Below are 16,220 nucleotides of genomic sequence, written 5' to 3'. Positions count from 1 at the left end.
GCATAATTACAAGCTGATGTGTTTGTGTATCTAAATTCAGATCTCAAAATACTAAGCAATGGTCTCTGACCGCATAAAATCCTGTACATTTATCCATTATCAAAACTACTTGATCAAGTGTAGGGTCATAGGAGGCCTTCCCATTTCTTGGCAGCATCAGATCCACAGGGTTTGCCAATCATGGACAGTGCAGTGTGCTAGTCCATGTCAGGCACAGACCCACACTCAACAAGTCACCGATCACCATGAACCTCATGTCTGTTAGAATTGAATCCTGAAAATAACCCCACACAGATACAGAAAACACATGCAAAACTTCACACAGACAGTGACCAGGCAGGGGTTTTAAACAGAAATACTTACAGCTAAATTATGTTAAAGTTTACTTTTGTAACTTAGGGCACAAAATATACTATTGTTCTGTTTTTGAAAAATGATTACATTCGTTTAAAAAACATAAATGAAACAGTTTAATAAATTATTTTAACATTTTCTCAAGAAACTCATAAGTAAACTTCCTTAGCAACACTTGGTGGTGTACCACAGACAAAATTGCAAATCTTACATCTTCAGAATATGGAAATTGGCTCTATTTAAAAAAAAGTCACAATGTATGTTTTTGTCCATAATTAAAAAACAAATTCAATATCTGAAAATGTTTGTATATCTTATTGTTCTTTTCATAAATAATAAAGAACTGAAAATTCAAAAATATGCTTTGGTGCTTTGGTTTATAAGATCAGGCTTTTCAGGCAAACGCAGCTCATCATTTCCTATTCACCCAACGTTGACAAAATCTCATCAAGCTGAGGTTTGAAGTTTGATAAAGAACTGCTATCAGTTTCAGAACTTTATAAATTTTTTCCATTTAACATAAAAACACTCTATGCAATGTTTTTTTAAGGCTGAATGTTTGGTTTAACTTGAAGCAGAAACTCTTAAATGTATTATCTAATATCTCTGTAATTCAGATTGTGGCAATTGAATGTTCAATGGCTTCTTCTTATCAGCAGTAATCACCAAGTCCTGCCTCTGACACACACAGTATGTTAATGCATGTGTGCATTTCCAAAGCCATTTAATCTAAATTTGAGAGGGAAAGAGCGGCTGTCTGAGCAGCACAGGACACAAGACAGAACCAAGATATGGAAGAAGCAGCTGTCCACAGCACGGGGCATTCACTCATGGTCAATCTGATTTTATCAGGTTTTTGATCTTGCTGTGATACTTCAGATCAGTTATTTTACAACAGCTTTCTACATTCAACCAATCTGATTTACATTTGGTCTCTGCTGTCATAAAGCAGGGCATTTAGATATAAAGTCAAACCTATTTTGTATCTTTTAAAAATGGTGTAAAAATTTGCTTGCCTTAGAAATTATTAATTTTCATTGATTTTAGTCTTCCAAGCTTTTAGTACTTTACATGAATTTTCATTAATATACATTAATATATAATATTAATAGACTTTGTACGTTAAAATCAGAGGCAAACTTTAAAGCTGATTCAGGTCAGGTTGGGGAGCATGCACTAGTACAGCATGTTGCAATAATGAGGATCCTGTAAGCTGGATCACCCTTGGGGAATCATGCCAAATGGCTGTAGAGCTGTAACTGACACTCTCTCATAATGCAGGTAAGCAATGACTCATTCAACACAAAGTCAAACCAATGGTACCCAAGGAGTCTCTGAAGGGACACAGTACTGAAGGAGTCCAGTCGTCATCTCAGGTCACTGGATAGCGTCCAGGTCTCACAACCATATAGCAAAACAGGAAGCACCAGGACTCTAAAGACGTGGACTGTTGTCCTTTTGCATAGATTCAGTATCTGGAGCACCACACACCACTTTCCAGAGACATCATGACATTCCATATCCCAATCCATCTACTGACTTCATAGGAAGAGTCACCAGAGACATGAATGTCACTGCCAAGATACAGTAAGTAAACCTCTCAACAAGGTTGACATTCTCTCTGCAGACAGACACTGCTAATGGCTGTGCCCAAGAGGTCATTAAAGCTGATTAATTGAAATGACAATGTTGATGCAATTTCAAAAATAACAGGCACTGGATGAAATCACATCCACCATTCATTCAGACCAAGCTAATTCAGAGTTTGCAACTGATCTGTCTTTTGGATAACATAACCTTTACAAACCTGCCTAATCCAGATAAGACAATTAGAGATTATCTGGGCAACCATGGGTGCAAAGTATGGATGGATGGATGAGCTAGTAGTCCATTTCATGCTACATTCCTTCACATTTTGTCAATTAAGAGTGGCCTATTAATCAATCTTTGGAATATGGGAGGAAAATGAAAGTGCCAGGAGAAAAGCAACACAGACATAGGGAGAACATGCCAGCTCCATGCATGCTGTGAATAAGCCATGATCTGAGCACTGTCTCCTGGAGTTGCAGTATAGCAGCAGTACCCATTGCTCTATTATGCTACTTCTCATATATTATACAATATTATGTATTGTGTGGTGTTAGTACGTGGGAAGCTCCTACTTGTAAAGACAACAGCAGGGTGGTACATTTTTTTGGTAAACTATATTTTCTGCTTCTGCTGTTTTTTCTAGTTTTTTTATTGAGCAACATCTGCAATCTATAAATTGAATTCAGAAGTTTAATGGTAAAAGAAGTGTGATAAAAAAAATACCCCTAATTCACTGGAGATGGTTTAAGGCCTTTTAGCTTTCTAAGATATAATACAATACACTTCTTGTGTAACTGCTATCTTTTCCAGGATTGGTTCTTGCCATATGTCTGATGCTGCCAGAATAGGCTCTTGTGATTGTGATGTATTCATACATAGAACTAGGAAGGTAAAATGCGCAAGGCAGCATTCAGATTTAAAGAGCAAATAAAGTGATTTTTGGCTAGCAAAAACCACACATAAAATTGGCTTCATCATCTGACTTCTTGGTAAGGAAGTACAAAAGCAAATAAGGAAACAAATGAAACCAAAAAAATCTGCTCTTGCTGATGGTGCAGTCGGTTAACTGCAGAAGCTAACTGCCTGAACTAAATGCTGATAAACAAATGCAACTGGATCCTGCATCTCTGCATGATTTGTTCCATCTGGTGGGTGCACTGAAAGATGAGTATCTGTGTGGCAGTTTGACTGGTCTCAGCTATCAAAAAAAGAAACACTTGTGAAGCCTTTTATGCTAACTGTGATTGGCTGGTAGTGGAGATGGGGTGGGGTGGGCAGAGCCACATCAAGTGTTAGTTTTGTTTTTGTTTATTATCAACTTTAATAAAATAGGCTTCAGCAAGTTTTAAGAGCAAAGCCATGAGACTGTCAGGATGCTGGGGTGTCAAAACAGTGTCTCTGTTAAAATGAAGTATTTTTTGTGAAACAAAAAGTTTATAACAAACAAAAATGAAATGGCTGTTAGCCTAGTAGGTAATAAATATGTAGCATTTAAAAACCATAGTTCTATCCTGGTGGAGATCAGTGTCCAAAATAATCACAGAATTCTGGTTGGCCTCTAGTTTATATAGGAAGCTGACCAGATGGGACAGGGCTTGCATCAGCGTCGCGGTCATTCCAAAATGACTTCTTCCATTCTTGGGGAAAAAAAGTTAACAGCAGCTAAAGACTGTTCTTCATTTTTATTCTTTCTCATCTATTTTATCTGACCAAAACCAGTATATAATAAGACTGAATGTAGAAATAATCCATAATTCATGTTGCCTGCCAAAAAACCTAGAGGATAATTTAAGCGATAGACCACAAACAAAGTATGGGAGTATTTTGATATTTTTCCTTACCTTGCTCTATTACTTGGCATGGGCAGTGTGACAAGGGGAAACTGAAAGAGCATTGAAGCATAGTTATACCTTCGCAGCAGAAGTTCTCCCTTAATTTGCATCTTGCCTGATGAAGGGCCCTGAGTTGCCTCAAAAACTTGCATAGTGTGATATTTTTAGTTAGCAAATAAAAGGTGTCATTTTGCTTGACTTCTCATTACATCCATAATGGCTAATACAGTACAATACCCCAGTACTGTAAAAGTCAATGTATTTTACGTAGAGCTATTTACCATATACAATTGAAATGTTGTGTGTGTGTCAGAGAGAGAGAGAGAGAGAGAGAAAGAAGGATATAATTAAACACTTAATGAGCAGCACTTAGGAACTCTCAAGAGAATGGTGTGAGGCAGAGCCAGTGGCATGAAAGTATTGGTAGTGGACACAATGGAGATAAGATCATCCAGGCCTATTTAAATGAACTATGAAAGACTGGAGCAGTGGCAGTGCTGTTAGAGGTCAACTGAGAAAGGAGATGACCTCCAGCAAACCTCTTGTGAGTGATGATAAAATGTCAGTCGAATAATGAAGACCTTTCAAAATAATATTTTGTCATACAGTGCAAATGAAATTGTGTTCAATAGGCAAATTGTTAAATTGTACAATACAATAAGTAATCAACATGATTCATGATAATAATGATGACTACTCCAAAATAGCAATATGATATAGTTCACAGTGATAAGAATATATTTGGGGTCACCGACTTACCTCCTGAGTGGCAAAAAAATTTCCAAAATGATCTCATCAAATGGAATATCCATCAGTGGTAAAAGATGAAGAGGAAGTACTTAAGTCACTGAGGGATCTACATTAACTGGAACTTGGAACAGAAAGCACAAAACTCTTTACTTTCTCCTTCAGGACAGTCTAACAAAAAATTAAGGAGAAAAGCTTGTTCATTTTTATTCTTTTTAAGATAGTCACCTATGCAGTGTACATGCACTAATAGCAACATATTTTCTAGTACAGGTGAAGCACTGCCAGTTGTGTGCATTACCCAAGTGAACATTTTGCTACCCTAAAAATAAATCATTATTACTACCAAAATCTGGGCTTGCAATAGTAATAGTCCTTCTTGCTGTGTTTGTATCAACAATCTCAATAGCTACTTTCTGTGCATACCTGGAGGAGACATCCTTCTATTGTTCTCTATTCAACAACAACAGAATCAATCATCAGTAACTAAAACTTCCAGAGTGTATGAAGGTTGTGTCACAATTCTACACCGGTGAAATAGAAGCAATTGCTTCTAACTTAAGGTTACCCTATATGACTTTTGACATTCTTTTCCTGGTTTGACAGTGTGCCCTCTTGACAGCCACTCCTCACTAAGAACAACACATAGTAAACCAACAATGGACAGATATTGTAACTTAATTGAATAAAAAATAATCAGGATCATTACAGGCAGAATGCAAACAGCAAAATAATCAGAAAAGAAAAAACAAACCACACCTTACTGTCACTCTCTATAAATCCAAGCCTTTAAGGCAGATCTATAGTCACATGCTCAATATATGGTACATCATAGTCTCATTTACACTAACCAGCAACTTTATTAGGTAGACTTTGCTATTACCAGGTTGGACCCCCTTTTGCTTTCAGAACTGACATAATTCTTCATGGCATAGATTCAATAAGGTGCTGGAAACATTCCTCAGGGATTTTAGTCCATATTGATACGATAGCTGACAGGAGTGGTACCTGTGTCTCTCCTGCTTCTGTAGCCCATCTGCTTCAAAGTTTGACGTGTTGTGCATTCAGTAATGCTTTTCTGTATACCACAGTTGTAACGAGTGGATTTTTTAGTTACTATTGCCATTCTATCAGCCTGAACTAGTCTGGCCATTCTCCTCTGACCTCTGGCATCAACAAAGCATTTTTGCCCAGACAACTGCCGCTTGCTAGATATTTTCTCATTTTTGGACCATTCTTTCCAAACCCTAAAGATGTTTGTGTGCAAAAATCCCAGTAGATAAGCAGTTTCTGAAATACTCAGACCAGACCGTCTGGCACCAACAACTCTACCACATTCAAAGTCACTTAACTTCAGCAGGTCTTCTTGACAATGTCTACATGCCTAAATGCATTGAGTTGCTGCCATGTGATTGGCTGATTACATATTTGCATTAACAAGCAGTTCAACAGGAGTACCTAATAAAGTGGTCAGTGAGTGTTTACATACCCTCTGTTGGCTTGGATGTGTTGCCAACTATAATTTCTCTTCCCCAGTGTCATTCATTAGCATCAGGTATTTATATGTCCTCACAGGTGGCGCAGTGGTAGTGCTGCTGCTTTGCAGTAAGGAGACTACGGAAGATTGTGGGTTCGGTTCCTCCCTGTGTGGATAGCGCTTTGAGTACTGAGAAAAGCGCTATATAAATGTAATGGATTATTATTATTATATGAATAGCATGGTTGCCTACTGCATTGTTTGATTCCACCCAGGCCACAGTACTGTTACTTCATTCTGGTGCATCTGCCTTACATTTCTGGGCATTAAGATCACATAAATTATGGGGACTTTTGTCTCCTGCAGACCCCTGTGCTTCTACATTGACATCTGTAAGATATTTACTGATAATGCCAATGTTATTCTATCCCTATCCTGTGGGCTGCTTCTTTGACATACTCCTGCCATGTGCCATGCTGGTGGTAATCTTTAAGAACACCCTAACAGCTGTACACTCCTCACACAAGTTAGACAAGTACAGTGTGCACAGCTCATTACAATCAGCACTAGGATTGAAGGGGTACACCCTTCTTTGTGGGCCTGATGACTCAATTATTTCTGATGCTCTGGGTATATCTTGGGTGATGCAATGGACACTCACATTGGGTTGTTTGTGTCTGAAGTGATTTAATGAGGCTTGCAACTGGATCTTCTTGCTCTCTCTGAGGTATTCTGAACCAGTAACATCTCTTTTTTAGAGCTTGATTTGCTAATTGCATTGTTGTTCCTATAAATGATGACTTTTTCTGTTTTCTTCGGTCATTTTATAGATTGAGTTACACTCGCCTTACTCAGGGTGTCAAAGGGTAGGTCACTCACCAACAGAAGGAGGTTCCAATGCAGAATGCATGACATTCCTTGCCCATTTTCTTTTTTACACAGCACTATTGTTTTGCTGTTCCTTTACGATATATTTTCTGGTCCACCTCTTGCATCCATGCCCTGGACAAGAACTCTATCACCAGGTTGAACAATAATATCCTTGATATGGCAGTTATAGTATATTTATCCTCAGGCAATAGTCTGCTTTCTACAGTCATAAGCAATTGAGTAGGCTTCTCTCATGCATCCAACCCATCTCTTAGCATTGGTGGAATGTGACTCAGGTAGTCGTGGATGGTGTCCAAACATTAAAAAGAATGGTGAGATGCCAGTTGCTTCATGTCTGATACAACTATATGTATGGACAACATGTTCTAGATGTTCTTTTCAATTTTCTTTGTCCTCCAGAGTTCGGAGCATCTAAAGAAGCATTCTGTTGAATTGTTTAGATAGGTTACCCTGAGTGTGGTAAGGAGTTCTCTGGGAATGTCTCACTTTGGACATCGTCTTCAAGGCTCTGTGTAACTCATCTTCAAACTCTCACCCTTGGTCATGGTGTAACTTGGATGGGTATTCAAATTGAGTGATAAAATCAATGAATGTTCTTTTGGCTGTTGTGCCGGACTTGTTTTTGGAAGCATAAACTAGAGCATATCTTGTAAAGTCATCACCCACCACAAGGATATATACAAAGCCTCCCTTGCTTTGTTGTAAATGGAGGTAGTAGACTGAATGGAGTTCAAGGAATAAACGTGTAGTTATGGTCCCCATTTGGGCTCTTCTTTTGTTATTTGCATTGCCATTTATTTGTCATTCTTTAATATCTCTCTTCATGAATGAGCAGTAGAAACTCTCTCTGACAAGACTGATAACTCTTTCTCTGCCAATGTGACCCATATTGTCATGAAGACACTTCATTACCATGCTTTTGTATAGTAGGGTTAAGTTGTCCCCTTTTAAATATTTAGTTGTTCTAATTCTTCAATGCCTTCATGTGGTTCAAGCAACACAACTGTATTAGCTGGGACACAAAAAAAAAAAAACTGGAATTCTGCACGTAATATGTGTTACTTGGCCAGAATAAATCATAACAACATCGAACCCCACTTTTATCCAAAGCTGCTCATCACCCTGGGCTTAATGTTTGAATGCAACTTACAATGGTAGTGGCTTGCTCACTGTTTACTTCCATTTCTCCAAAATAGATTTATCAAAGTAATAAGGACACTAGATTCACTTTCCCTGTCTCCTGATAAGCTTCTGAATTACAATGAACCCTAGGAATGGTCTTTCAATGGCCATCTGGCTCACTAGAAATGGAATCTGAATGGAGAGATCTGGATCATTGTTCCCTGGAAGGTTCACAAAATTACTTCTATCCAACCTACAAACAAAATGATATTTCAATTTACAGCCTGAATATTTATAGCTTTGCTTCCTGTCAGTTCAGCAAGGGGATGTAGCCCAACATGTGACAAGTACTTAGCTTTCCATGAAGGATCAAGTATACTAACTTGTGCCTCTGTGTCAAGTAAAGCTGTAATAGCTAAACCATTCATATAGCACTTAAGTAAGCATTTTCTCATAATTTGGACAACTCTTGTCATGAGTAGCTTGACATTTTGCAATGCACACAGCCTTGGAGTTTACAGGAGCTGAGGTACACTTCTTTATGTCATTTTGGGACCCCTTGTGCTGGCCAGTCACTGGGTGTCTCTCAACTGTGTGTTTCCCTGTTGCTCTGACCTCTTTAAACAACCTATAGCTCTATGCCCTTTTTCAGCATAAATAAAACAGTGAGCACAATTTAAGCTGCCTTGCTGCAAACATTTAGGACATCCATATTTTTATCTTGTACAGACAGTGGTGTTTTCTTGTGATTGTACAGCATGTTCAGCTGTTTTGGTCTGTCTCAAGGAGTCAACAACACTAGCAAGAACTTCTACTTGTGTGAGCAGCTGTTGTACGATTTTATTTTCACTCTTACAGTTTCTTGGTAGGCTGTCTTGGTTTTCCTGTTCAGGTGTTGTTTGTGCACTATGGGCAGAGACTACTTTCTGATGAGAAGAGCTTCCAAATCTGCGCTCTCATGCACTTTCATCACTGGTAGTTTTGATGAAAGGGTTTGAGAAGGGTTTCATCTGTAAAAGTATTATCAGTTAGTTCCCCCCTCATATCATTGTATTTTATACCTAGGACCTAACAGATAGAATGAAGAAAAACACTCTGAACTGTTTGTGTCTCATATCTGATTTCTCTGCCAGCCTTCTCAGAGGCAAACATCACTTTCTGTTTGAGTCCAATCGTCCAATAAAGAAACTGTTGTAGAGTTTCACTATCATATTGTTTGGCACACATTAAGTCTTGAAAGAGCTCAGTACTGTTTTTTTCACCTAAACGATATCCTTAAACTGCCCAGGTTTAATAATTCTTAAGACACCTTAAATAATTTCAGTTTCACTATAGCTTTCTTTCACTCCTTCCTCAATCTGTTTCTATAAAACTATTGTCCACATATTACTAAATCATATAATTACTAATAATAAACTGACATGAACAGGGACAATAAACAACAGGAAAACAGTTGTGGAATTTGTCTATGAACTCACTTCAGGAGTAGTTTGAAGAGAAAGTGCCAGCACAACAGTGTAATACGTTCTGAGATGACAAGCTTGCCCTCTAGTGGCAAAAAGCTTTGTGGCTTTTCTTTGTTTTTTTGATATACAGTACATATAAAATATATATATATTATAAAAGACAAGACAAAGAGAGTGAATCGGTGCACCTTGTGGCTAACCCTGTATAATTATACAACTCTGAAATGAGAAAGAAAAAAAAAACGTGTTAAAGACATAAAATGAATTGTCCCGACTTCTGTAACAGGCAGACTGACTAAGATGGTGGCTCTTCCAGTTGTTCAGCATTCTTGGGGGAAGAGACAGGTCCAGGTGGCACATTAAAAGTGGTGTCAATCTTATTTTCTGCAGAGGAAGGAGAAGAGAGGTCGTTATTATGCAGCACCAACTCATGGAGAGAATTACCATCAACCAGCAGAGAATTACCATCAACCAGCCCTTAAGTTGTTTCCCATATATATATATATATATATATATATATATATATATATATATATATATATATATATACTGCATATATATATATATATATATATATATATATATATATATATATATATATATATATATATATATATATATATATATATATATATACTGTATACATATATATATATATATATATAAAATTTGGAAGAGAAGGAGAATACTGATCCTAGCAAACTATATACATTATTTATTTCTGTGACCACACTTGTGTCAAATGTAGTTTGTCGTTTGATGGGGGTTTTGAGTAGCTTTTTGAGGAACATAAATTTGTCATAAAAAATTACATTTGGTAATCTCTGAGCATTTGTGGGCTAGATGGTAGTCATCATACATATCATGAGATAAAATATTATAAATAATATGCACTAAAAAGACTGACCAAATTAAGTTAAATGCAGAATGTTATTTAGAGACAACAGTAGAAGCTTTTTCCTGCCATTCAAAAAAAGTTATTTTTCAATAATTATTATATTATTTCACAATAGTATTATGTTTTTAGAACTGCATTTTAAGAATCTACTGAAAAATACATTTTCAGGGTTTGAGAAATGGGTGGATGGGGATAGATTACATTGTCAGTATTAGCAGATGACAAGAATAAACACAACACATGAGATTTTATTTTACATGAGCATTAAAATGCACATTTAGTGCTACACCACTTTTCAAGTTCAAATTTATTGTCACATATGAGTAAACAAAGAATAAAAAGATCATTAATTGATTGATGACTACAGCATGACTGATGATGGCTAGTGATGTTGCCTCTCACTTCCATCCCAGATTTGTAGGTTCGAATCCTAGCTACATCATTTTTTATTAGAATATTTGCATTTTCTCCCCATATTTACTTGGGTTTTAACAGATTACCAACGGACAATCTCATGAACGCCACAAACAGACATTTAGGGAATTATAACCAAACTCCATTAAACAAGGTTGCATAATTGCGTTAAAACGTGAGATTTCTTTACATCATTGGAAATACATAAACAGGATTACCTGTACCATTGTTGCTATAATGCATTGCATATTTAACATTTATTTTTTTCCATGTGCTTCAGTAACGCTTTGGTCTGTGAAACTAAATTCATATTTCAACATACTGAAAAAACAGAAGAAAAAACAGCAACAAATTTTAAAAGGCATAAACTAGTACATTTACATTTACAAGAGAAAGCTTTGACTGATTTTTTTTCTTTCGTTTAAATGATAGATGATCCGCTGTGGCAACCCCTAACATGAGCAGTCGAAAGAAGAAGAAGAAGTTTATCGTTTAAACGATGAAAAAAAGACTTGGTAGGATGTACAGCAATTAGCTAACCTAAGGAAAGCACATATTCGACTTGCAAAAGCTTTTTTTCATTACTCTCTGAGGTACATCATTAGCCTGAGGAGCTGACGCTTGTTCTGTAGCAGCGGGCCAGTGGTCTGTAGGGAAAGGCTGGCCACTGATGTGGGCCAATGGCCTGTGATGGGGCTGGATGTGGGGGTGAGGGCACTGGTCCATGGGAGTCAAACGTAACAATACAGTACTGTACAATTCAAATGTTGAACCCTTGTTGCTGCTTTGCGACTCCACCGCTCTGCTAAATGTAAAGACAATTACTTTTTCTGTGGTCTGCTCACCTTTACTCAAAAACAAAGTGAAGTCAAGCAAAGTGACACCTTTTACTGGCTAACTAAATGCTTTCAAGGCAGCTCAGGCCCCTTCTTCAAGCAAGATGCAATCAGATTACATCTTGCCTGAAGAAGGGGCCTGGGCTGCCTCAAAAACTTGCATATCGTAATCTTTTTAGCTAGCCAATAAAAAAAGTGTCATTTTGCTTGACTTCTCATTGCATCATCAGGCAATGAAAACGTCGGCGTGTCAGCAAGCAATCCAGCAATTTTCAACCCTCTTTGTTTTTCTTTGGTTATGTCTTGCGTCCGGTTTAATTGCAAACATTACGTATTTTGGTGTAACGCTGTTGGAATACAGGAGGAAAGAAGACTGTGTTATAATGGCCTCCGCACTTGCGTATATAACCCCTGGCTATTGTAATGAGCGTCTTTTGCCATTAGGGTCTCCATACTGCCCCTTAACTTGGTGTCCTGTGGAGTTTGTAAAGACGGCCTCAGAAACCTGTAATGCAAGGCAAGCCATTAGCCCGTGGAGCGAGACAATGGTCTGTATCGGTGCCATGGGGAATTCCTGCACACGCTATAAAAATGACAGGTTCTGGTGATGTTCCATTGTAACGAACGCTAGCAGATAATGGATCGATTTTACCAAGATGGTCCTCAATTCAAGATCTCACATAACAACTCTGTGCAACACTTCTTACGTAACGTCAATTTAATTTTTCAAAGATACAACTATTGTTCATTTGTGAGTAACACCAACTGGTGCGCCTATTTGACGTCACTTCCGTGTTTGAAGCAGTAATCTGCAGAGCTTCACTTCCGCCCGAAACTTCGGAGACAGAAGCCGGAAATGAATGAGGAACTTTTCCGGTTAGAAAAAGCGAATACAGTGGCAGGGAAGAGAGAGTGCGTCACTGCAGAGGAAATTCGATTTGAATTAGCAGAATAAAGAGTCACTGTATTTGTTTCTTCCAGAAAAAAATATAGTTTAACACAAGGGCGAAAAGATCGAGAAAACATGGTGAAGATTGTTTGTAACACGGCGCTAATGCAGAAGGGCCTCGTGAAAGAAGCTGAAGGCTTGGTGCCTGAAAAGGTTCGTGTTTTTGTTTTGGTTTGTTCTTGTCTGGTAATGGATACCGGTTGCATATTTTAAGCTTTGAGAATTGATTTTAAAGAGATAAGAATTTAAATCAGTGAGTTGATCTTTGGTGAATCTATAAGCCGATGTACTAATATTAATGCGTATTGTTACATAGGTCATCGTGAAAATTTTTATTTGCGGTGTACACCGATCGGTAAGTTGTCGCAGGCTTGCAATCAGGAAATACCGGAGACGTTTAAAGTTGGGAGCTGCTGTGTTTTCCAGTAGAAGTCTGATCACAATTTATGACCGCATAAGATCTATTCTTCTTCTTCTTCTTATTATTATTATTATGAAGGTGGCGATATGTACCGTCGAAGAGAAGCAGTGACCGACTCTGTAACATACATAGTTTTGCATGAGGTCCAGAGTAATGTGAGTTGACATTACACATTCCAGATCACTCCAATCAGCATCTACTTAATGCGCACAAGTACTGAAGAATTAGTGGAGTATTCACTAATTGCTAACTCGATGATTGTTTTCCAGGGTTTTTAGGACGGATTTTTTTTCTTTTAACAAGTAAAAAGCATAATACAATCATGCATCTGCATTTTACGATGTAGCGTCATTGAACAAATAAATAATAAAGCATTCTCACCAGGCGCCTGTCTGTTATTCATTCGCTGGGTGCAGTTAAAGGGAACTGCAAACGTAAATACTTAACTGCCTTAATGAACAATGTCCTGTATTTTAAAGCTGACTTTGGGCGGCTTTATATCTCTTTTGGACCACACCGAACCAGTTGCTTAGTCCAGTTATTTATAAGCAATCTGTTTTGATCAATCATTAAGATACTATATAAAGAAATTAATTCAAAAAATTTCATAGTGAACAGCATCAAATAGCACTCTAAGTAAAATTAACAGGTACATGATAAAATACACCAGTCAGTACTTGATAAATTGCACTGAAACAAAGTTTTTACAATCTAAATATGTAGACCTGAGAAGGTAGTATTGCTTTCCATTATATTCACAATATACTGGACACAGTTTTCAGTGCAGTTTTCAATAAGACAATATTATGCATGTAAAAGATGAAAATGCAGCTGAAAAGGTGCATTCTTTAAGCAATTCCATTGGGGGAGAGTGACAAAACTAATAATTTATCGCTCAATGGGTATTTTTAATGGCATTTTCAAAATAGTCCCATGTCAGGTTGTTTATGTAGTAAGATACAGTTTTGGATCAAAATACAAAGAGTAAAATGTGGCTTGTAGAGTAATTCTGAAGTACAGGAGCTATATTTGTTCAGTTTGCTTTATGATTAAATAATAAAAAGACTACATGAAATTTGTAATTTGTGTTGATGGCAAGCTCAAAATATGTAGGTGGGTGTCATTAGTAATATATAACGTAAACTGCTAGTAATGTATCAATTATACCAGTCTATTATGGAACAGAACATACTGTATTTTAAAAAGCTCAACAGTTGTTGTAATTAATGTAGAACAGATTATATACAGCCCTCCATATTTCTGGTAGCCCCATCCGGGGTTGGCTCACATCTTGCACTTAATGCTGTCTGCATGTGCTGTAACTTTGTAGGACCTTAAAATTGCTTTTTAGAGGAAGTGTTTGTATAGGTTATAATTTGGATGTATCGATTTTAAAGCCATTAACTTAAATAATATGTGGATATATGTTTTAATATTCTGTACAAGAAGAAAATGTTCATTATTAGTACAAATTGTGCAAGCAGTGATTTGTGTGGCTGCCAAATCTTAAAACAAACTTGCAATAGAATAACAGTGTTAAAGCATTTCAATACGTATTGCAGACAGGTCTGATCTTGTCTGTAGACTATTAATATTGTGGATATTATGAGAACAAGAACCACTATAAATGGTTAGAAAGTTTGAATATAGCATATTGTTTAAGCAACTTTTCAAATTGCAATTTATTTACTGTACACACATTTTCCTCTTCTTCTAATTAACATTTTTCATCCCAATGTAATGTTGATGAGTTCCCCTTACATTACCTATTAAGCTGTTTATAGGAGAGGGTGATAAGAAAAATAGGTAAACATTGGATGATTTATTGAATGATAAGTACTAATATATTTCTGATGAAACAGTAATGTAGTTGTTGATACACATTCTTTTTCTAGTTTATTTCAATTACCTTCAATCTTGGTAACACGCAGGTTAGCTTCACAGCCTGATGATCTCCATTCTATTCTCTGCCCAAATGCTGATAGTATTTTTGTTGTTGTTGTATGTGACTTTTTTTTGCCACTCCAGGGTAGTCTGTTTTCCTCCTATATTACAAACATGGGTTTTTTTTAGGTTAAGTGTTGACTCTAATCTATCATAGTATGAGTACAGGGGAATGAGGATCAATTTGCTTCTGTTGGCTTTACTTTGAAGATTTGGTTCATACTTTAATACTACAGTAAAGAGTGCAGACCTTCAATAACTCTGTAGTGAAAGGAAGCATTTGTATGATCAAAAATCTTTGCCTCAATATCAACTAAATAAAACACTCAGAAATTGGCACTGTAAGGGATTTCTGTCCAAAAACTGGATTTTACAGTAAATAACCAAGACATTTTATGATACACAACCATGGAATCAATTTTCTTTTGTCCCCCAATCTGACAGCTATCATTGTACCAAGTTTAGATTGCATGTGCCATAGCATAGTTATACTGTTTAGCACAAGGTGTCCCCCTTATTGTAAACATGTAATCTCTTGGAAATGTGTATAAAACACACACTGCAGGTCAAAAGTTTTAGAACACCTCGGTTTTTCCGGTATTTCTTCATATTTAATCAGTTGAAATGCAATGAATGGCCTAAAATGAAGAAAAAGTAAGCCGTAAACTACCAGAGGTTTAAATTTAAAGTTAAAGTTAGCAAAAGTAGGAAAAGAAAGGAAATTTCAGAATACTGCAAATGAGGCTTGTTCAGAAAACAACTAATAGGTTATAAAATAAAAGTGCTCTGCAGCAATTAAAGTAATGTAAGCCTTGAAAGTTGAATCAAAACTATTTGCACAGGTGTTCCAACTTCTTGATTACTTAAAAAAAAACAAAACACCACTGTCTTTCATAAAGCAGAGTTGAAAAAGCCTGTGTTACTACACCCTATGAAGTACTACTTGGGCAATATTGCACTGACAAAAGTTGTAAATTCCAGTGATTATGGCAAGAAATGACAATAACATGAAATGAGACAGAGCATTATTACCTTTAGAAGTTTAGGACTTCTATTTAGAGAAACTGCAAAAAAAAAAATCAAATTGTCCATGAGTACAGTGTTCTATACAATCCCATGGCAATCAGAAACTGGAAAAAACTGAAAGGAAGAGATCTGGCAGACTCAAAATCACAACCCAATCAGAAGACAAGTTTCTGAGGGTCGCCATCTTGCATGGTTGTCACCTCACAGCACAACAGCTTCAAGCACAGCTTACAGTGTTTGGGGGGGAAAAAAA

General features: G+C 36.9%; 1 protein-coding gene and 1 long non-coding RNA gene across 2 annotated transcripts in view; one reads left to right on the top strand and one right to left on the bottom strand.

Moving 5' to 3' along the window:
• Positions 1–9,734: 9,734 nt before the first annotated feature.
• On the bottom strand, positions 9,735–12,420 carry LOC127529748 (uncharacterized). Its single transcript, XR_007936340.1, has 3 exons — positions 12,335–12,420; positions 11,010–11,112; positions 9,735–9,863 (listed from the first exon to the last, which is right to left on the bottom strand). It is a non-coding gene; the product is annotated as an uncharacterized LOC127529748 (long non-coding RNA).
• A 41-nt stretch (positions 12,421–12,461) lies between these two features.
• The window catches only part of LOC114662468 (integral membrane protein 2A-like), a 30,188-nt gene continuing 26,429 nt past the window's right edge, over positions 12,462–16,220 (top strand). The window contains exon 1 of the mRNA XM_028815945.2: positions 12,462–12,729. Within this exon, the coding sequence (XP_028671778.1) occupies positions 12,652–12,729 (78 nt within the window). The 5' untranslated portion in view covers positions 12,462–12,651. The remainder of the gene's footprint in view (positions 12,730–16,220) is intronic.

Source organism: Erpetoichthys calabaricus, chromosome 12 (assembly GCF_900747795.2).
Source record: "Erpetoichthys calabaricus chromosome 12, fErpCal1.3, whole genome shotgun sequence".
NCBI lineage: Eukaryota > Metazoa > Chordata > Cladistia > Polypteriformes > Polypteridae > Erpetoichthys > Erpetoichthys calabaricus.
Note: the sequence above shows the minus strand (reverse complement) of the source record. Positions and strands in the feature narration are given on the sequence as shown.